Below are 22202 nucleotides of genomic sequence, written 5' to 3'. Positions count from 1 at the left end.
GTACTGTGGAGTAACTACAAGGTTGTTGATCCATCCTCAGTTTTCTCCTATCGTAGCCATTCAACTCTGTAACTGTTTCAAAGTCACCATTGGCCTTATGGTGAAATACCTGAGCGGTTTCCTTCCTCTCCGGGAACTGAGTTAAGAAGGACACCTGTAACTTTGTAGTGACTGGGTGTATTGATACACAATCCAATGTGTAATTAAATCTACCAATAGGTGGCCTTCTTTGCAAAGCATTTTAAAACTTTGTGGTTGAATCTTTGTTTGAAATTCACTGCTCGACTGAGGGACCTTACAGATAATTGTATGAGTGGGGTACAAAGATTAAAAAATCATGTTAACTATTATTGAACACAGTGAGTCCATGGAAATTATTATATGACACATGTTTATTTAATGTTAAAACTATGGTGCCAACTGAAATTCCATTTATTATTTTACATTTTTAAGTTTCTGTCAAAATGTAAATCACAATACAGAATGTTATGCCTAATCTCCCTGTCTCTACTCCACCTCAGGTCTGGAGTCAGGTTTCGTCACTCTGCCCCGCCTCTCCCGCTCAGCGGAGCGTCAGTCGCAGCAGGGAGGCTCTAACTCCTGTACCCCCAACACCCACTGCGGCTCGCTCACCGACGTCTCTGCCCTCCTGTCCTCCTCCGCTGACCCGACCCTGACCTCTGGCCCCAGTCACATGACCCGGTTCGACTCCTTGTCCTCCATGGCATCATTCACATTCGACCTGGGTCCCTCCCTCATGAGCGAGGTGTTCGGTTTGATTGACAGCCCTAATGGCCACCCAGAGCCCAGCCACGCCTGGGAGGCAGAAGAGGCGGAAGAGCCAAGCGGCTCTGCGATTGGGTTTGCGACCAATGAAGGCTCGGAGATGGACTCGGAGATGGATGCCACCACTGCCTCATTGGTGGATTCTCTGCTTCGAGAGGACTGTAGTAGCAGCAGGAAGAGTCCATATGGGATGGAGTGGGAAGAGGAGGAAGAGGAGGCTAGGAGAATGGAGATGAATGGAGGTGAGCAGCATCTTAAAGGGGCAGTGCCTGATTTAGTTATGGGCTCCCCCTCTAGACAGAGGCCTGCTATGGAGAGTGAGAGGTTCCAGGGTTCCACTGATGTGCTGGGGGTGCTCTATGGGGTTGGAGGGCTCCTGAAGGGGCAGCAGAGGATGGATCTGGAGGGAAAGGTGACCATGTGCCAGACCATGAAGAAAACCCCTTACATCTGCATTACACCTGATGAGGAGGAGGAGGAGGAAATCAAAGTCTGAACTACAATGACAGCCTCAATTGTGTTTAACTAGAATTACCTACAACAGATGTCCCACTGGGCACACACTGGTTGAATCAACGTTGTTTCCATGTCATTTCAATTAAATTACGTTGAACCAACATGAAATAGACGTTGAATTGACGTCTGTGCCCAGTGGGTTGTGATTCTTGGTTAATTCCTTGTAAAGTCTTGTTTTAAGAAACTGGCTCTATTGACCTGACTCAGCTTTGAACCCTTCTTCATAATTTTCAAATATTCCTTTCAGAAATGTAATGTTATGTCGTCAGGAGACTCACTTAAAGACTTTGATTGTTCCCAAATTGTTCCCAAATTCACCCAAATGTAATGGAAAGTATGTTTGTTGAAAGACTCATTGAAAGATTATGGATGCTGAAAGTTCCCCAAGCAAACATGCTGTATGGAAGGAGCTAGAACAGGCTAATAATAGCAAACTACATGTCCTTTTAAAAGAGGTCACTGGAACCAGTGGAGAACAAAGAAATAAAGAGATGGGGTAGAAAGTGTGAGAATGTACCAGAGAAAGTGGTTGGACACAGAGGAGTTACCATGGAAACCATAGGAGGTTGGTGGCACATTAATTGGGGAGAACGGGCTCGTGGTAATGACTGAAGTGGAATAGTATCAAATACATTAAACACATTTATTTGCCATCCATTTGTGCCGTTCCGGCCATTATTATTAGCTGTTCTCCCCTCAGCAGCCTCCTGTGATGTAAACACTAAAGACATTGCTCAACAGTGTGTAAGTCTGTTAACAGCTGGTTAAATATATGTGGACTTCCTGAGAAAAATGCTCAGTGTGACTTCATATAACTATTCAAGGCAAAAGGCAGGACACGAAGACAAAGTAGTAGCGGTTTCAACCCAACTTCATCTTTCCCTCACCACCAACCAGTCCCATGGAAATGAACTACGACAAGAGAGAGATCTTAACTCTTAGCACGTGATGTTAACTTCAGGAAAACAATACTCTTTTGCCTGAAGATTACACCCAAGACAAACACTTCATTTTTGCTTATTCTACTGACAGTATGAAACACAAACCATGAGAAATTCACTCAGAAATGAAATTGAAGATAATTTTGTACAATGTAATAATCACAAGTATAATGTTGTTACAGTATGTTTGTTAATTCACATATTTACATCATACCCCATTTAGACATGTTTCCCAAATTCATTATGGGTCTAGCTAACTCTCATCTTGCTTTTCGATAGGATAGTCACCTGCTTGTCTGCTATTCTGTCAACCAATGGTTGAATCCTATTTTTAGACTATATTAAGAAAAACAGTGTCCCCCATCCGCATCAATGTGCTGCTATTGATACCAATGATATTTCTATAATGATAAATGAAATAAAATGTTTTTAATAAGCATGGGCATTAATATTTTATTTACATGTCTGAAAACATTCATACAACTGTGATACAAAACATGCACTAAAGAAATCACAACATATAATGCATGTATGGTAGCTCTCAAACTACAAAGCACTTTTTCTCTAAGAGTTGAACTGGCTGCAAAAGCACAATACATCTCTGGCCTTGATATGCAACCCAAAGCAGGTTACTCCAAATGTCAGGTTACAGTCAACATTTGTACATAAAGCGTAAGAACACTTCTTTAGATAATACACTATACACTACATGACCAAAAGTATGTGGACACCTGCTCGTCAAACATCTCATTCCAAAATCATGGGCATTAATATGGAGTTGGTCCCCCCTTTGCTGCTATAACAACCTCCACTCTTCTGGGAAGGCTTTCCACTAGATGTTGGAACATTGCTGCAGGGACTTGCTTCCACTCAGCCACAAGAGCGTTAGTGAGGTCAGGCACCGATGTTGGGTGATTAGGCCTGGCTTGCAGTCAGCGTTCCAATTCATCCCAAAGGTGTTCGATGGGGATGAGGTCAGGACTCTGTGCCGGCCAGTCAAGGTCTTCCACACCGATCTCGACATACCATTTCTGTATGGTCCTCGCTTTGTGCACAGGGAAATTGTCATGCTGAAACAGGAAAGAACATTCCCCAAACTGTTGCCACAAAGTTGGAAGCACAGAATCGTCTAGAATGTCATTGTATGCAGCAGCATTAAGAATTCCCTTCACTGGAACTAAGGGGCATAGCCCGAACCATGAAAAACAGCCCAAGACTATTATTCCTCCTCCACCAAACTTTACAGTTGGCACTATGCATTGGAGCAGGTAGCATTCTCCTGGCATCCGCCAAACCCAGATTTGTCTGTTGGACTAACAAATGGTGAAGAGTGATTCATCACTCCAGAGAAAGCGTTTCCACTGCTCCAGAGTCCAATGGCGGCGAGCCTTACATCACTCTAGTCGACACTTGGCATTGCACATGGTAGTCTTAGACTTGTGTGTGGCTGCTCGGCCATTGAAACCCATTTCATGAAGCTCCCGACAATCAGTTATTGTGCTGACGTTGCTTCCAGAGGCAGTTTGTAACTCTGTAGTGAGTGTTGCAACCAAGGACAGACCGCACTCAGCGGTCACATTCTGTGAGCTTGTGTGGCCTACCAATTCGTGGCTGAGCCGTTGTTGCTCCTAGACGTTTCCACTTCGCAATAACATCACTTACAGTTGACCGGGCAGCTCTAGCAGGGCAGAAATTTGATGAACTGGCTTGTTGAAAAGGTGGAATCCGAGGCCATGTTGAAAGTCACTGAGCTCTTCAGTAAGGCCATTTAACTGACAATGTTTGACAATGGAGATTGCATGGCTGTGTGCCTGATTGTATACACCCTGTCAGTATTTTTATTTTATTTCACCTTTATTTAACCAGGTAGGCCAGTTGAGAACAAGTTCTCATTTACAACTGCGACCTGGCCAAGATAAAGCAAAGCAGTGCAACAAAAACAACACAGAGTTACACATAAACAAATGGGTGTGGCTGAAATATCCAAATCCACTAATTTGAAGGGGTTCACATACTTTTGTATACAGTATATAGTGTATCTCTACCCCCTCACTGCGCTATAGATGTCACCTGTTTTCTTTCCAGTACTGGGGGCTTGGGAGGTGGGATTTGGGGTGGCCTAATTGCACCCTTTTTGCTTAGGGTCTTCTTCAGGACTGGAGCAAGGGGCTTGGGTGCTAGAGGTGCTGGGGCCCTGGGTTTGGAGTATGTAACGGCCACCTGCTCTTTACTCTGGATGGGCGGCATGTGTTGGAGGAAGGATTTCCTCGCTGTGAAAAGAGAAAAAGGAGAAAGGGGTGTTGAGGATACGTTTAGAATACGTATTTTTGGGACTATAGATGTGTATTATTATATTAGAGTATTTGGGGTATTTAGACCCCTTGACATTTTGCACATTTTGTTATGTTACAGCCTTATTCTAAAATGGATTAAATAAAAACATTTCCTCATAAATCTACACACAATACCACATAATAACAAAACAGGTTTGTAGACATTTTTGCAAATGTATTACAAACAAAAAACTCAAATACCTTATTTGAATAAGTATTCAGACTCTTTGTTATGAGACTCGAAATTGAGCTTGGGTGATTTTTGTTCAACTTGATTGGAGTCCACCTGTGGTAAATTCAATTGATTGGACATGATTTGAAAAGGCACACACCTGTCTATATAAGGTCTCACACTTGACAGTGCATGTCAGAGCAAAAACCAAGCCATGAGGTCAAAGGAATTGTCCATAGAGCTCAGAGACAGGATTGTGTCGAGGCACAGATCTGGTGAAGGGTACCAAAACATTCCATCATTCTTAAATGGAAGAGGAAGTTTGGAAACACCAAGACTCTTTTTAGAGCTGACCGCTTGTCCAAACTGAGGAATCGGAGGAGAAGGGACTTGGTCAGGGAGGTGACCAAGAACCTGATGGTCACTCTGACAGAGTTCCTCTGTCAGAGTGATGGGAGAACCTTCCAAAACCTTCCAAAAGGACAACCATCTCTGCAGCACTCCACCAATGAGGGATTTATGGTAGAGTGGGCAGACAGAAGCCACTCAGTAAAATGCAAAAAAAAACATTTGTTAACCTTTATTTTACTAGGCAAGTCAGTTAAGAACAAATTCTTATTTACAATGACGGCCTACCCCAGCCAACGCTGGGCCAATTGTGCACCGCCCTATTGGACTCCCAGTCACGGCCAGATGTGATGCAGGCTGGATTTGAACCAGGGACTGCAGTGACACCTCTTACACTGAGATGAAGTGCCACTCGGGAGCCCCCCCAGGCACATGACAACCTGCTGGCACCTAAAGGGTTCTCAGACCATGAGAAACAAGATTCTCTGGAAACCAAGATTGAACTCTTTGGCCTGAATGTCAAGCCTGAATGTCTATAGGAAAGCTGGCACCATCCCTATGGTGAAGCATGGTGGTGGCATCATGCTGTGGGGATGTTTATCAGCAGCAGGACTGGGAGACGAGTCAGGATCGAGGCAAAGATGAACAGAGGGAAGTACAGAGAGATCCTTGATAAGAACCTGTTCCAGAGTGCTCAGGATTTCAGACTGGGGCGAAGGTTCACCTTCCAACAGGACAACGACTCTACGCACACAGCCAAGAAATGCAGGATTGGCTTCGGGACAAGTCTCTCAATGTCCTTGAGTGGCCCAGCCAGAGTCCGGGCTTGAACCCGATCTAACATCTCTGGAGAGACCAGAAAATAGCTGTGCAGTAACTCTCCCCATCCAACAGACAGAGCTTGAGAGGATCTGCAGAGAAGAATGGGATTAACTCCCCAAATACAGGTGTGCCAAGCTTGTAGCATCATACCCAACAAGACTTGAGGCTGTAATCGCTGCCAAAGGTGCTTCAACAAAGTACTGATTAATGCGTCTGAATACTTATGTAAATGTGATATTTCAGGTCATTATTTTTTTTATACATTTGCAAAATGTCTAAAAACCTGTTTTTGCTTTGTCATTATGGGTTATTGTGTGTAGATTGATGGCGAAAAAAAACCATTTAATCAATTTTATAATGGGACTGTAACCAAACAAAATGTGGAAAAGGTCAAGGGGTCTGATTACTTTCCAAAGGCACTGTATATCTACTTGAAACTAGAAGTGTGGGTTGTGGTAGTGCAACAGTTTTTTATCAGGACAGTTTTGTCATTAGAAGATGTTGGTTATTTTAGCCACTGCTGCCGGGGATCGTGGCTTCCTTGTACTAAAATGGGGCAGTGGTTTGTCACTTCTGCTGGGTGGTCTATAACACAACGTGAGTGCTCTGAAGGACTTTAGTACTGTCTGACTAAGTATTGTCTTCACTACTGTCTAAGCATTAGATGTCGTTAGCTAGCTAGCCCGAGTTATGTGCTTTACATTTGAGTAATTTAGCAGATGCTCTTATTCAGAGGGACTTACAGTAGTGAGTGCATACATTTGAATACTTTTTCATACTAGTCCCCCGTGGGAATCGAAAACACAACTCTGTCGTGGACGGCCACCTACGTTTGTATGGTGAGGTGATCTTCAGTGTAGCTCTGGGGGAGTCCGGTGGGGCCTCTAGGATGGGTTCTAGTGAGCCCGATTCAGGGCTCTGCTTCTGGGTCGGACTGCAGACAGACACTGGTGGTGGGGAGGGAACCAGGGTTGGGCCAGGTGCCAGTTTGGGGCTGGGTAGTGGGGATGGGTTGTGGACCAGTGTCGGGCTTGGGACAGGGGACGGGCTCTGGGTATGGACTGGGGTACGGTTAAGTGGGGTTGAGCATGGTGGGTCTGAGGCAGGGTTCCCCCAGGTGGTGGTTCTACGACCAATGGAGCCTGACTTAATGATGAAAAAACCTCCACTGTCCTGAGATGCTGAGCTGTGGAGGAGACGGTCAGTGTTAGATAACACACTGTTATAATAGAAAGTGAACATACATCCTGTTCAGTCTGTGCCTGTGGTACCTGATTGTTTTACAGAGAGAAGCATGAGAAGAGGAAGAGGAAGCGCATGATGAAGAGGAGGAGGTCATTCTGGCAAGGTTCTCTTTCCCAGACTCTGAAGTTTGAGGTTCTAACATTTTCAAATCTGGGACCCCAGGAAGCTCAGGAATCTCAAAGTCCACCTCTGGAAAGGAACACAACACAGGCCTACTTTGAGAAACCGTGTTCCATACAAAATACATAGACCTACCTAACATACAGTTCAACATAGTGAGACAAAAATAAGTGAATGAATAAAAATACTATCCAAAGGTCATAAGGGGTTCAAGCAGCCCTCTCAGTTATCTAGTAGCTAACTTCCACACATGTCATGCAAATCAACTCATCCCTAAAAAAACTCCCACTGCTCCTCCCTCGAACACACAAACATCACATTGAATGTGGTACTGTACCTTCATGAAACAGGCTGCTGGAGTGTTGTATGAGAGGCTCAACCACCGCCACCACCTGGACGGAGGAGGCAGATGCCATGTCCAACAGCGCTGCCTCCCTGAAAGAAAGGGAGAGAGGTTGATGGAGAGATGTGAAGAGAAAAATGTATGATGGTACAGAATTGGACGGGGGAGAGGGAGATTGAAAGGAAGAAAGAGAAGCGGGATGAGGGGTGAGAGATGAGAAAGTGAGACAGAAAGAGAGGGAGAGAGAGAAAGAAAGAAACACACATAGGTTCAAGTCAAGTACTAAAAAGCACAGAGACATAGCTAAACAGACATAATCAGATTAATAACATGTAATAATGTAATAATAAATGTATATACATTATACATAATAATGTAATAATAAAAATAAGTTAGGATTGAATCCAGATATAATAGTAAACATACATAAAGAACATTCAATGTTTTGGGAAATAAAATAAGGAAAGACAGTCAGACATTTAAAATATTCTAATATTCTAAAATATGTAACAATAGAAAGTGACACCAGGAACAACATTGAGACAGGGTGATTATGACACACTAATAGAGTGGTTCAGTTTCATCTCTCTGTCAGTATGTCAGTAGTACCCACCCCTCAATGCGAGGCCACAGCAGGTTGGGACCCAGTACTATGGCAATGTTACTGGGACTCATCCTGTTAACCGACTGCTGCTCTGACAGGCACGACAGGAACTGTACCAGGTACCTAATAGGGGGAGGGGGGGGGGGGAGAGAGAGAGAGAGAGAGAGAGAGAGACAGAGAGCGAGAGAGAGAGAGGGAGGGAGGGAGGGAGGGAGGGAGGGAGGGAGGGAGGGAGGGAGGGAGGGAGAAGCACATACAGTGGCGTGTATTCATCAAATCAAATAAAAGTTTATTTGTCACATGCGCCGAATACAACATGTGTAGACCTTACCGTGAAGTGCTTACTTACAATACCTTAACCAACAATGCAGTTAAGAAATAGAGTTAAGAAACCATTGACTAAATAAACTAAAGTAAAAACATTTTATCAAAATGAAAAAGTAACACAAAATGACATAACAATAATATGGTTATATACAGGAGGCACCGGTACCGAGTCGGTGTGTGGGGGTACAGGTAAATTGAGGTCATTTGTAAAGTGACTATGCATAGATAATAAACAGTGAGTAGCAGCAGTATAAAAACAGAGGGGGGGTGTCAATGTAAATAGTCCGGGGTGGCCAGTTGATTAATTGTTCAGCAGTGTTATGGCTTGGGGGTAGAAGCTGTTAAGGAGCCTTTAGGTCCTAGACTTGGTGCTCCAGTACCGCTTGCCGCGTGGTAGCAGAGAGAACAGTCTATGACTTGGGTGACTGGAGTCTTTGACCATTTTTTGGGCCTTCCTCTGACACTGCATAGTATATAGGTCCTGGATGTCAGGAAGCTTGGCCCCATTGATGTACTGGGCCGTATGCACTACCCTCTGTTGCGACTTACGGTCAGATGCCGAGCAGTTGCCATACCAGACGTTGATGCAACCGGTCAGGATGCTCTCGATGGTGCAGCTGTATTACTTTTTGAGGCTCTGGGGACCCATGCCAAGTCTTTTCAGTCTCCTGAGGGGGAAAATGTGTTGTCGTGCCCTCTTCACAACTGCCTTGGCGTGTTTGGACCATGATAGTTCGTTGGTGATGTGGACACCAAGGAACTTGAAACTCTCGACCCGCTCCACTTCTGGCATGATGGTGTTGATTTGAGCCATGACCAGCCTTTCAAAATCTTTTCAAAGCACTTTACGGCTACTGACGTGAATGCTACGGGGCGGTAATCATTTAGACAGGTTACCTTCGCTTTCTTGGGCACAGGGACTATGGTGGTCTGTTTGAAACATGTAGGTATTACAGACTCAGTCAGAGAGTTGAAAATGTCAGTAAAGACACTTGCCAATTGGTTAGCGCATGCTATGAGGACACGTCCTGGTAATCCGTCTGACCCTGCGGCTTTGTGAATGTTGACCTGTCTGAAGGTCTTGCTCACATTGGCTACGAGAGCGTGATCACACAAGCATCCGGAACAGCTGGTGCTCTCATGCATGTAGAAATTAGGTAAAAAGGATTTTGCCTGCATTAAAATTGCCGGCCACTAGGAGCGCCACTTCTGGATGAGCATTTTCTTGTTTGCTTATGGCCTTATACAGCTGGTTGAGTGCGGTCTTAGTGCCAGCAAAGGTTTGTGGTGGTAAATAGATGGCTATGAATAATATAAATGAGAACTCTCTTGGTAGATAGTGTGGTCTACAGCTTATCATGAGGTATTCTACCTCAGGCGAGCAATACCTCAAAACTTTTTAAATATTAGACATCGCGCACCAGCAGTTATTGACAAAAGGACACACACCCCCACCCCTCGTCTTACCAGACGTAGTTGCTCTGTCCTGCCGATGCACGGAAAAGCCAGCCAGCTCTATATTATCCTTGTCATTGTTCAGCCACGTCTTGGTGAAACATAAGATATTACAGTTTTTAATATCCCGTTGGCCGGATAGTCTTAATCGTAGATCGTATGTTTTCCAATGATTGCACGTTGGCCAATAATATGGAGGGTAGTGGTGGTTTACCTACTCATTACAGAAAGAAATCGCTGTTCTGATGTCCAGAAGCTCTTTTAAGTCATAAGAGACGGTAGTAGCAACATTATGTAGAAAATAATTTACAAACAATATGAAAAAACAAACAAAATAGCACAGTTGGTTAGCAGCCCGTAAAACGGCAGCCAGCCGCTCCGGCGCCATTATTATCATGGATGCCAAGCCAGGCTTCCCAAAAAGATGTACTAAGAAAAAAAGAAAAAAAGAAAATGTATCGTTTGTCTCTCTGTGTTAAATACATTTCCTTCAATTCTGATTCTGTCTGGTCAAAAAGAGTATGGCATTGTTGCTGCCCAGAGCATTGAATGCAAGGGAAGCCAGCGAGCATTTGGCATACCTTGATAGAAAATATAAGATAATGGCCAACCAGCGTTGAGCTAAACTGAGTGAACTCAGTTGTGAATGGTCCTGGCACACCAAAAAAAGTGTCAAGGGAAGCCCGTTCGGATTTGGCTTCAGACCAACCACATTGCATCAGAAGGCAAACGTCATTGACAAAGAAAAACGTTAATTGTTGCATCTCTCTGTGTCATTGTCCTCTGGTGGCTAGCAAGCTAAAATGGTCCCTTTCCTAAATTAGCCATGGATGGAGATAGGGTTTTGGACTTGTGGTTTTACTTAATTCTCCGTACTGGCCAATGATTATAACGGCGATTCGGATCCAACCATAAATTCATACATTGTGCCCCTGGCCTGAGAGGATGGAAGTTCAACATGTAGCTAGATGTAGTAGGCTAATGTTAACTAGCTGGCCTGGCGCATCATTGCCCATGAAAGGAAGTTAGGCTAGCAAGCAATTTTTTTTGCCAGGTAGCCTAGGACAACAAAAACTAAAAGTGTGTACTAATTGACTGATAAGGGAAGTATGCTTAAAGGTAATGATTAAAGAATTCCACCCTGAAACGTAACTATTAGTGATTATTTGTTTATGTAGCATGTATAATGAATGATTAAAGTACTAAATGTAAGTCCAATAAGGTTTGGTAGAGACATGTGAGGGAGAGAAATGTGTGTGTGTGTGTGTGTGTCTAAGAAAATACCAAGAACAATTCAACTGTGTTTGACCCGAACTCTGAGAAACGTATGATAGGACAGGGAATCCTTTCAAGGTTCCTCTAATCTCGGGGGAATGAAATTGTCGGCTTGGTAGTGATAAACAGTGGATACAACTCACCTACTGTTCGTGTGTATGTATATGCGTAAATAGGGAGTGAGTTATAAAATGGATGTCTTTGTATTATGGACTTCAGAGCGCTGTCGTGAATAAACTGTACGAACCTTTTGCATAAGCTGAGTCTTTGCCTAATTATTATTAAATCCAGGGTCTTACAAACCTTGGGGATTGGTCAAAGCTTATTGATTGATAGTTATTATCATTGGGATTGAAAATTCTCTTGACATTGACAGAGTCATAGACCGTTTAGACAACATGAGGAGGACTGCATAGGCGTTTCTCTACAAGTAGGGTGAGTCAACATATTTTCTACTTGCACACACACAAGCAAGCACAGAAATCAGTACTATGGACAGCCACATCATATTTAGCTTACATTGGTTGGACTAAATAGTTTTTGACATTTTTGGCATAGATTATTAGATGATGCTGAAATGTTGAAGTTGAAACGACGCTGGAATAGTGAAGACAGCTCCCGTTTTCTTTGCGACAACTCTCAGTGGTTCTAAATCAATAGTTGTTTAGTAGTTCGAAAATGTCAGAAACATTACCTTGCTTGACCATGCTCTAGGTCATGTAACTGATGTTTTGTGGACTTCACCGGACAGATGTTGCTCTCCGGGTTTTGTAATGAAACAAATGTGTGGTTGAATTAGTTCTGTCTTCTTATTGTCTCGACCTTAGGCCTATATATCACGGTGCCAAGGTATATGAACTAGCAGGTCATAGCAACGCAATTATCACAACACATAGTTGTAATATGGCTAGGGAGATATTCACAATCATACACCCTGCATCATTCTTGAGTTTTTACAACTTCACACAGGAATCAGTCAAGATCCGAGAGAGCTATGGGTTACAGAGATATGGACATACCGGAGGTTGTTGTAGTTTTCTGATGGTAACTTCTTCAGCACAATTTTAAACTGCTCAAGTTTGTCTGTCAATTCTTTCTCCCTAAATAAAGAGGGGAACAGACAGACATTTGAAGAGCATAAATTAGAGGGGAGCGAAATCATGTAAAGACACTATGTACTGTATGCTTTTAAGATGTAGACCAATCAAGGACCTTACCCTGCTGCTTGAAACCAATCATTGTAGAGTTCAAAGGTCATGAGTGGTTCAGGCAGCTCTCTCAGGTAGCTTTTCAAAGCCCCTACATGGATAAAAGAGAAAATGCTGCTTAGTGCCTATGTGTTGTTAACTGTCAAGTAAAGATATTTGAAACTTGAAAACCTGAAACTTGAAAAGGGGTACTGTCAACAGGGACGGTCTCTCTGACCTGCAACTGCATGAGGGTCAGTGAATTCACTGTGGTTCACGACCCCTCCATCCAGACTGCTCTTCAGTCTCTTCACTACCGAGGCTGCTGCTGCCAGACGAAACAGACCCTGGGAGAGAGATGAAGGGAGATAGAGATAGACAGATTTTATCCAAGAGGGCAAACATTATCGTAGACTGGCTACAGTCCTTTCACCTGCTCAGTTAATTAATAATATCCCATTCACATGTATACCATGTAGTAGATTAATAATCCCAGTCCTCACCTCCTCTCTCATGCCGGTGTGCAGCAGCATGTGAACACACTCCTGGATGGGAACAGCGATCTCCCTGCCGCTGTTGTACAGATGAGTCAGCAGGGGCTCCCCGTAAACCTTCCCCTTATAGTTATTCTCCTGGGAGTCTGTGTTAACACACATACTGGTGACACACTGGACAAATCCTAAGCAAGTGGGTGCTACACATTGGATAGGGGGGGGGGGGTTACCCATGTACACTAAGTATGGCTTGGGTATTGTAATTGCAAATACACACACACACACACACACACACACACACACACACACACACACACACACACACACTACATACATACACACAGTACATACATACACACACCCTATTCACCTGTTTGACTGTCTTTCAGCTCACTGATGTTTCGTTCAAGGAAGTCATGGGAATTCTTATGATGTTCTGCTTGTAGTTCCAGCAGCTAAGGAGAGAGCACAACCCAGACACTTATCAATTATAATTCCTAATAGCTAATAGCACATGATAATTAACGGAAGTACAGCTTGAAAGGGAGGACAATTAGTAGGCCACACTCACACGAATGAAGTAGTTGGCATAGTCATCTTCTTTAGTGGCAAAGTGATACAGATCTGCAGAGTATTGGTCCTGCGGGGAATGTACAGCCACACAAAAAGTTAATACTGTATGTTAGAGGCTAAAACTACTGCATTAAACAATAAAGTGTCTGAAACAGTAACATCCAACACCATACAACACCTTGATGCTCTCCAGTTTCCTCCAGGCCTCCTCCACCTCCTCTTTCAGCCCATCCTGCTTTGCCTGAGGTCCTGTACTAGCCTGGGACCTGAAGGGGCAAAGTCATTCATGATCAGAAGCCATAAAAAGTAAAAGAAAGGACTCAATGGAGATACTGACTAAAGGTAGTTATTATATGTATATATGAACTGTGTACTGTCTGGAGCATATAGGATCCGTCAAATACAAACACACAGAATGTGTGACCCACTTGTTGCGTGCATTGTGCCAGTCCATTGTGAGTTTGGCAAACTGCTTCTTGTTTTTGAGAATCTCTGGAAGGTCTTCCTACAGATAGTGTACATATGTCATTACATCTCTCACTAAAGCTCCAGTAGATTACTAAGAAAGGCTCATCCTTTGTTTAAAAATTGCCTTTTGGCCTTTATACAGATTACAACTTCTCAATTGAAAATGAAACCTTGTTCAAAGTATCACTCTTCCTTAAAAAAGTCCTGCAAAGCTGGTTACAATTCCAATATTATCTACCAGAAAATACAGAAAAAATATTATAACCAATATTATGGTTCAACTCAAATATACTGATTGATAAAAAAAAACATTATGGATTTTGTAAAATTGTATTATATTTATTACAAATATTATGAATAGGAATGGTGTAGTTATGTCACATATGCAGCTATCGAAAATATATGGAAATGTTTTCTCAATCCAAAGTTTTACTGATTGCAGCATTACCTCAAAAATGGATGAGTTAAGTGGAAGGTGGAGAAGGTAGGGAATTGTCTGTCTGCCATACTGTATATTAAAGACCAAAAGTGGCTGAAAAAGGTTGGCATATATATCGAAAAATATGCCAGTTTCATTTGAGGACAAAAATATTGACAGCTGCGCCATACACGTTGCAAAAATATCTGGGAAGAGATTGTCGATGTACCGATTCCATGCACATGGTGTATGAATTGATATACAAAACAGCGCTTCATTCAACATTGAGTTTTCAATTGAAATATTAAACAAAATTCTTGCCACCAACAGAATGTTATATATATGGGACATACAACAATCTCAGCTCTGCATATTTTGCTGTGAAGAAACAGAATCCTTAGATCATTTATTCTGGTATTGTCCCCATCTAGCTTGTTTCTGGCTGAAAAATCACAACATTCTTTTAAAATGATTCCTACAAATAGCAGTGTTGGGCAATTTGGAAAGCCATAGTCAATCAGTCAACAATATAATAATAATCTTAGGAAAAATGTTCCTCTTTAACTCACAATCTGTGGATACTGTGCGATTAGAAAGGTTCAAAATGAATGTAAAACATCACATCACAGTTGAGAAATACATGGCACGTGGATATCAAAAGAGGATGTCTACAGAGATAGGTGGGACGGGCTGAGAGTAGCCCAAAATGTAATGTGTATAATCAAAAAACAATATCTTTGTTGTGTAATTACTGTGTATAAAAGTACCATGTATGTCAAATGTGTGTAAAATGTATATGTAACAAAAAAGTGTAAAAAACTAAAATATAAAACAAAGTTACTGTTGTCCTCAGAAGAGGGGGGGGGGCAATAACAATTTTAAATAATAATATATGTATATATTTTTTTAAAGTTTTCATATGTAATACTACATAATCCCAAACTTAAATTGTTATCCAAAAGTGTCTGAATAACTCTTGCTAATGCAGCCCTTACCTCACTGAGCTTATTGAGAGGCTCCAAAACCTCCTTCTCCAGCTTCAGCTCAAAGTCAGACAGTGTTGCGGCCAGATGACTCTCCATGAAGCAACACATCTCCAATACTTTCCTATCAGAGAGGAAATAGACTAATTGATTCATTGATGAATTTTCAACTGATCATTTGGATGATTGAATACATGGTTTGGTTACTTAAAGTACCTGATAGAAGAGTCTGGATCAAAGTCTTTAAAGCTCTCAGCCATGCTAACAGAGAGCAGCATGAGAGGGAGTTTTTTCTGGAGAGAGAGATCATTTTATATTGATAATCATAATAGAATGACTTCAAGTCAAGGGTCAGGGGTGAAAGGTGAAAGAGTAGACTTTACCATTCTTCTCTCTGTGTCCAGCCCTAGTTGACTCTGCAGACAGCCCAGCAGCTTCTTGTGAATAACCTGCGCTGCCTTCTTGGCTGGCTCCACCCGCTGCTCCACCTTAGACCAATGAAAATGACAGATATAGAGCGTATCTTATGTTCACACTGAGCTAGGTACAAATGTATTCACTGAGAAATCTTTTCACGTAGTGAAATGAGCCACCACTGTCACCCTTTATCATCAGCCTTAACTCACCATAACCAGATCTTCTGTGAGAAGATCTGTGGCATCCTGTGACCTATTAATAATGTTAAAAAAGGCTTTCAGGCAATATTTGTGTTACAGTTGCAGTCTTACTTGGCAATGTTCTTGGTAAGTGGAGTGTGCCAATACAGTATATTTTGCACTATGCTTCTTTGACTAGAATACTGACATTACACAAAATAAAATAAACAGTAAGGCGCATTTCCGCATATGATCAAATGCGACATTTCTAACAGTTTTTTTCTTCTTCAACTAAACAAAAGCCCATAGGCGTCTTTCTATCTGTGTGTGTTTTTTTTTATAGTTAAGGTCACATTCAGTTATTCTGAACAAAGTGAGAATAGTGTAGGTAGGGGCTCCTTTACTGTGGTTAGAGCTCTGTTCTGGTGCAGCCGCCCTGTTAATTACCAGGGATTATTAATAGACTGAAACACGTCAGTGGCATGGAGGCCTGCAAACACACCACTTCCATGGTCTGTTGCAACCTGCTGCAGAAACCCTCAGCTTTCAAGCCAGGGTAGCGTGGGCATCAACAACCCGACGTGGGCATCAACAACCCGACGTGGGCATCAACAACCCGACGTGGGTATCAACAACCCGACGTGGGCATCAACAACCCGACGTGGGCATCAACAACCCGACGTGGGTATCAACAACCCGACGTGGGTATCAACAACCCGACGTGGGCATCAACAACCCGACGTGGGCATCAACAACCCGACGTGGGCATCAACAACCCGACGTGGGTATCAACAACCCGACGTGGGTATCAACAACCCGACGTGGGTATCAACAACCCGACGTGGGTATCAACAACCCGACGTGGGTATCAACAACCCGACGTGGGCATCAACAACCCGACGTGGGCATCAACAACCCGACGTGGGCATCAACAACCCGACGTGGGCATCAACAACCCGACGTGGGTATCAACAACCCGACGTGGGCATCAACAACCCGACGTGGGCATCAACAACCCGACGTGGGTATCAACAACCCGACGTGGGTATCAACAACCCGACGTGGGTATCAACAACCCGACGTGGGCATCAACAACCCGACGTGGGTATCAACAACCCGACGTGGGTATCAACAACCCGACGTGGGTATCAACAACCCGACGTGGGCATCAACAACCCGACGTGGGCATCCAATTACATATTTTTTCTGATCTGAAGCATAATACACGTACATACACATGTACAGATTGGCTTTTGTACATGGGACATTACTGGAGCAAAGGACATTCAGGGGCACAGTTTACTCTTTAAGGTATAGGGGAATCTCAAATAAAATTGTATTTGTCACAAGTTTCATAAACAACAGGTGTAGAGTAACAGTGAAATGCTTACTTACAGGCCCTTCCCAACAAGAGAGAAAAAGAATAACATGAGGAATAAATACACAATGATTAACGATAACTTGGCTATATACACAGGGTACCAGTACCGAGTCCATGTGCAGGGGTACGATGTAATTGAGGTAGATATGAATCTTGTGGGCGGGGATGTGCCCTCAAGTTAACAATTGAACCCCCCCAGAGTCATATATTTTGAGAGTTTTGCCAATGTAGTTACTGCATTATCAATCAAATGTATTTATAGAGCCCTTTTTACAACAGCAGTTGTCACAAAGTGCATATACAGAAACCGAGCCTAAAACTCCAGAGAGCAAGCAGTGCAGATGTAGAGGCACGTTGGCTAGGAACAACTCCTTAGAAAGGCAGGAACCTAGGAAGAAACCTAGAGGACCCGGCTCTGAGGTGTGGCCAGTCGTTTTCTGGCTAATGTATTTATTGTACATGACATTTCAACATTCTATGGTAGCCATGTTAGCTCACCATTAACATGACATGGCAAATATTTAAACAATGCTATGTAACTAAATGTCTAGAATTAGACGAATATTCTAAATTCTAAAAGTTGGCCTAACTCTCTTAAATATATGGCTCTGCTGTGTCATTGTGTCACAGGCCACACACAAAGTAAGACATGATGCACGTAATCTTGCCGTGACGCCATTCAAAATAATTATTCATTGTTATGACTGTTCTCTCACTGAAGATGATGAAACATTACAGTCATCCACTATTCGCACTACACCATGGAACCCTGTCTGCTTCACTCTTCCTCCTACTTTCATACCAACGGTGGCATGATGATCATGAACTCTGCGGTTGTCCTCAGACACCAAAGATACTCTGTCCTTTGCAGAAGTCAGATGACTTTACCACAGGAAGCTGCTGAGGGGAGGATGGCTCATAATAATGGCCGGAACGGAGCAAATGGAATGGCATCCATGTGTTTGATGTATTTGGCAGCATTCCCCTGATTCTGCTCCAGCCATTACCATGAGCTCATCCTCCCCAATTAAGGTGCCACCAACCTCCTGTGGACTCTACCAAACAGGCTCCCCACTCACCAAAACCTTGTCTAAAGGTTCTTCTTTCACCCACAGATGCTCATGATGAAAATAACTAAGATTAGAACGTAGAATCAGACTTTAGAGTTTAGATTGTCACAAAACTTGATAGCATTGGTTAGAAGTACAGTATCTCACCATTTATTCTCCATTCTATGCAGTTAGTTCCAAGTTCTTTGAAAATAACTATTGTATTAGAACTGAAAATAAATATGCTATTGTATTTTCACAAATATATCCCCCTCCAAAAAAACAAAAAGTCCAAAATGGCACATGAAAGTACTTACTTCCCCACAGAGCCAAGCTGCTTCAAGAGGTTGAAAGATTTCAGCATGGTTGCATAGGAGTCAGCCCGCCTCTTACAAATTATCCCTCTGTCTTGACTCCAGCCAGGTCCTCAGTCATGTGTTGCCAAGTCAGTGTCTGTATTATTTCGTTGAGCAGACACCACTGCAAGTGGTTTTCTTCAGTGTGTGTTGTTGGTGTGATGTTCTGTCATCCAGCAGTATTCGTTCTTGTTTTGAAAATGTGCTCTGTGACTGTGTTCAACCGCCACTCAGTCACACAGAGCTCGAAGAGAAGAGGAAGTTGCCTCAAATGAAGCAGCAGCATAGGAAGAGGGGTTTTTCAATATCAATGTGAAATAATATATACAGTGAATTCGGAAAGCATTCAGACCCTTGACTTTTTCCACATTTTGTTATGTTACAGCCTTATTCTAAAATGGATGAAATAAAAAACATTTCCTCATAAATCTACACACAATACTCATAATAACAAAGCGAAAGCAGGTTTGTAGACATTTTTGTGAATGTTTTCTTTATTTTTACTATTTCCTACATTGTAGAATAATAGTGAAGACATCAAAACTATGAAATAACACATATGGAATCATGTAGTAACCAAAAAAGTGTTAAACAAATCAAATTATATTTTATATTTGAAATTCTTCAAAGTACCCACGCTTTGCCTTGATGACAGCTTTGCCCACTCTTGGTATTCTCTCAACCAGCTTCATGAGGTAGTCACCTGGAATGCATTTCAATTAACAGGTGTGCCTTCCTAAAAGTTAATTTGTTGAATTACTTTCCTTCTTAATGGGTTTGAGCCAATCAGTTCTGTTGTGACAAGGTCAGGGCGGTATACAGAAGACAGCCTATTTGGTAAAAAGACCAAGTCACTATTATGGCAAGAACAGCATAAGTAAGTAAAGAGAAATGACAGTCCATCATTACATGAAGGTCAGTCAATACGGAACATTTCAAGAACTTTGAAAGTTTCTTCAAGTGCAGTCGCAAAAATCATCAAGCGCTATGATGAAACTGGCTCTCATGAGGACCGCCACAGGAAAGGAAAACCCAGAGTTACCTCTGCTGTAGAGGATAAGTTCATTAGAGTTTGCAGCCCAAAGAAACGCTTCACAGAGTTCAAGTAACAGACATATCTCAACATCAACTGTTCAGAGTAGACTGCGTGAATCAGGCCTTCATGGTCGAATTGCTGCAAATAAAATACGACTAAAGGACACCAATAAGAAGAACAGACTTGCTTGGGCCATAAAACACAATCAATGGACATTAGACCGGTGAAAATCTGTCCTTTGGTCTGAGGAGTCAAAATTTGAGATTTTTTGTTCCAACCGCGCCTTTGTGAGACACAGAGTGGGTGAACTGATAATCTTTGCATGTGTGGTTCCCACTGTGAAGTACGGAGGAGCAGGTGGGACGGTGCTTTGCTGGTGACACTGTCAGTGATTTATTTAGAATTCAAGGCACACTTAACCAGCATGGCTACCACAGAATTCTACGGTGATACGCCATCCCATCTGCTTTGCTTTTTTTTGTAAGAGGGCATATCAAACCAAATTAAAGTTTATTTGTCTCTTGCGCCGAGTACAAGTATAGACCTTACAGTGAAATACTTACTTACAAGCTCTAACCCACAGTGCACTTTTTAAGTAAAAAGTAGGTATTAGGTAAACAATAGATAAGTAAAGAAATAAAAAAACAGTAAAATGACAGTGAAAATAACAGTAGCGAGGCTATATACATGTGGTACCAGTACAGACTCAATGGGGCACCCGCTTAGTTGGGCTAATTGAGGTAATATGTACATGTAGGTAGAGTTAAAGGGACTTAGCATAGATGATAAACAGAGAGTAGCAGCAGCGTAAAAGAGATGTCTTATGGCTTGAGTGTAAAAGCTGTTGAGAAGCCTGTCTGTCTTAGACTTGGCGCTCCGGTACTGCTTGCCGTGCAGTAGCAGAGAGAACAGTCTATGACTGGGGTGGCTGGGGTCTTTGACAATTTTTAGGGCCTTTCTCTGACATCGACTGGTGTAGAGGTCCTGGATGACAGGCAGCTTGGCCCCAGTGATGTACTGGGCCATACACACTACACTCTGCAGTTCCTTGCGGTTGGAGGCCGAGCAGTTGCCGCACCAGTCAGTGATGCAACCAGTCAGGAGACTCTCGATTTTGCAGCTGTAGAACCTTTTGAGGATCTGAGGACCCATGCCAAATCTTTTCAGTCTCCTGAGGGGGAATAGGTTATGTTGTTCCCTCTTCACGACTGTCTTGGTGTTTTTGGACCCTTCTAGTTTGTTGGTGATGTGGAGACCAAGGAACTTGAAGCTCTCAACTTGCTCGACTACAGCCCTGTCGATGAGAATGGGGGCGTGCTCGGTCCTCCTTTTCCTGTAGTCACAATCCTCTCCTCTATCTTGATTACGTTGAGGGATAGGTTATTATTCTGGCACCACCCGGCCAGGTCTCTGACCTCCTCCCTATAGTCTGTCTCGTTGTTGTCGGTGATCAGGCCTACCACTGTTGTGTCGTCAGCAAACTTATGGATGGTGTTGGAGTTGTGCCTGGCCATGCAGTCGTGGGGGAACAGGAAGGGCAGGAGGGAACTGAGCACACACCCCTGACGGGCTCCAGTATTGAGGACCAGCATGGCAGATGTGTTGCTACCTACCCGCACCTCCTGGGGGAGGCCCGAAGTTCAGGATCCAATTGCAGAGGGAGGTGTTTAGTCCAGGGATCCTTAGCTTAGTGTTGAGCTTTGAGGGCACTATGGTGTTGAACGCTGAGCTGTAGTCCATGAATATCATTCTCACGTAGGTGTTCCTTTTGTCCAGGTGTGAAAGGGCAGTGTGGAGTACAATAGAGATTGAATCATCTGTGGATCTGTTTGAGCGGTATGCAAATTGGAGTGGGTCTTGGGTTTCTGGGATCATGCTGTTAATGTGAGCCACTACCAGCCTTTCAAAGCACTTCATGGCTACGGACGTGAGTGCTACGGGTCTGTAGTCAATTAGGCAGGTTACCTTATTGTTCTTGGGCACAGGGACTATGGTGGTCTGCTTGTAGCTTTCATCAATCAATCAATAAATTTGTCAAATTTATTGATAAAGCCCTTCTTACATCAGCTGATGTCACAAAGAGCTGTACGGAAACCCAGCCTAAAACCCAAAACAGCAAGCAATGCAGTTGTAGAAGCACAGTGGCTAGGAAAAACTCCCTAGAAAGGCCAGAATCTAGGAAGAAACCTAGAGAGGAACCAGGCTATGGGGGGTGGCCAGTCCTCTTCTGGCTGTGCCAGGTGGAGATTATAACAGAACATGGCCAAGATTTTCAAATGTTCATAGATGACCAGCAGGGTCAAATAATAATAATCACAGTGGTTGTCGAGGGTGCAACAGGTCAGCACCTCAGGAGTAAATGTTAGTTGACTTT

General features: G+C 43.0%; 2 protein-coding genes across 2 annotated transcripts in view; one reads left to right on the top strand and one right to left on the bottom strand.

Annotated features, from left to right (window-relative positions):
• Positions 1 to 2679, top strand: part of LOC139376710 (cdc42 effector protein 1-like) — a 29052-nt gene extending 26373 nt beyond the window's left edge. The window contains exon 4 of the mRNA XM_071119583.1: positions 522 to 2679. Within this exon, the coding sequence (XP_070975684.1) occupies positions 522 to 1282 (761 nt within the window). The 3' untranslated portion in view covers positions 1283 to 2679. The remainder of the gene's footprint in view (positions 1 to 521) is intronic.
• LOC139376709 (SH3 domain-binding protein 1-like) lies at positions 2670 to 19050 on the bottom strand. Its single transcript, XM_071119582.1, has 18 exons — positions 18754 to 19050; positions 16037 to 16079; positions 15794 to 15898; positions 15627 to 15703; positions 15423 to 15534; positions 13970 to 14046; positions 13720 to 13807; positions 13540 to 13608; positions 13339 to 13423; positions 12978 to 13114; positions 12713 to 12821; positions 12505 to 12586; positions 12307 to 12387; positions 8240 to 8353; positions 7621 to 7718; positions 7190 to 7352; positions 6749 to 7104; positions 2670 to 4513 (listed from the first exon to the last, which is right to left on the bottom strand). The coding sequence occupies exons 1-18, from the start codon at positions 18798 to 18800 to the stop codon at positions 4293 to 4295; spliced, it is 2064 nt and encodes a 687-aa protein (XP_070975683.1). The 5' UTR covers positions 18801 to 19050; the 3' UTR covers positions 2670 to 4292.
• Between the last annotated feature and the right edge of the window lie 3152 nt (positions 19051 to 22202).

The sequence above is a fragment of the Oncorhynchus clarkii genome, chromosome 20, assembly GCF_045791955.1.
Source record: "Oncorhynchus clarkii lewisi isolate Uvic-CL-2024 chromosome 20, UVic_Ocla_1.0, whole genome shotgun sequence".
In the NCBI taxonomy this organism is placed as follows: domain Eukaryota; kingdom Metazoa; phylum Chordata; class Actinopteri; order Salmoniformes; family Salmonidae; genus Oncorhynchus; species Oncorhynchus clarkii.
This window is presented reverse-complemented; position numbering and strand designations above follow the sequence as displayed.

Coding starts and splice junctions, on each gene's coding strand:
- LOC139376709 (XM_071119582.1), bottom strand. CDS start 18,800: ATGCTGAAATCTTTCAACCTCTTGAAGCAGCTTGGCTCTGTGGGGAA. Junction 15,535..15,626: donor GATCCAGACTCTTCTATCAG/GTACTTTAAGTA, acceptor CCTCTCTGATAG/GAAAGTATTGGAGATGTGTT. Junction 12,822..12,977: donor ACACCGGCATGAGAGAGGAG/GTGAGGACTGGG, acceptor TCTCTCTCCCAG/GGTCTGTTTCGTCTGGCAGC.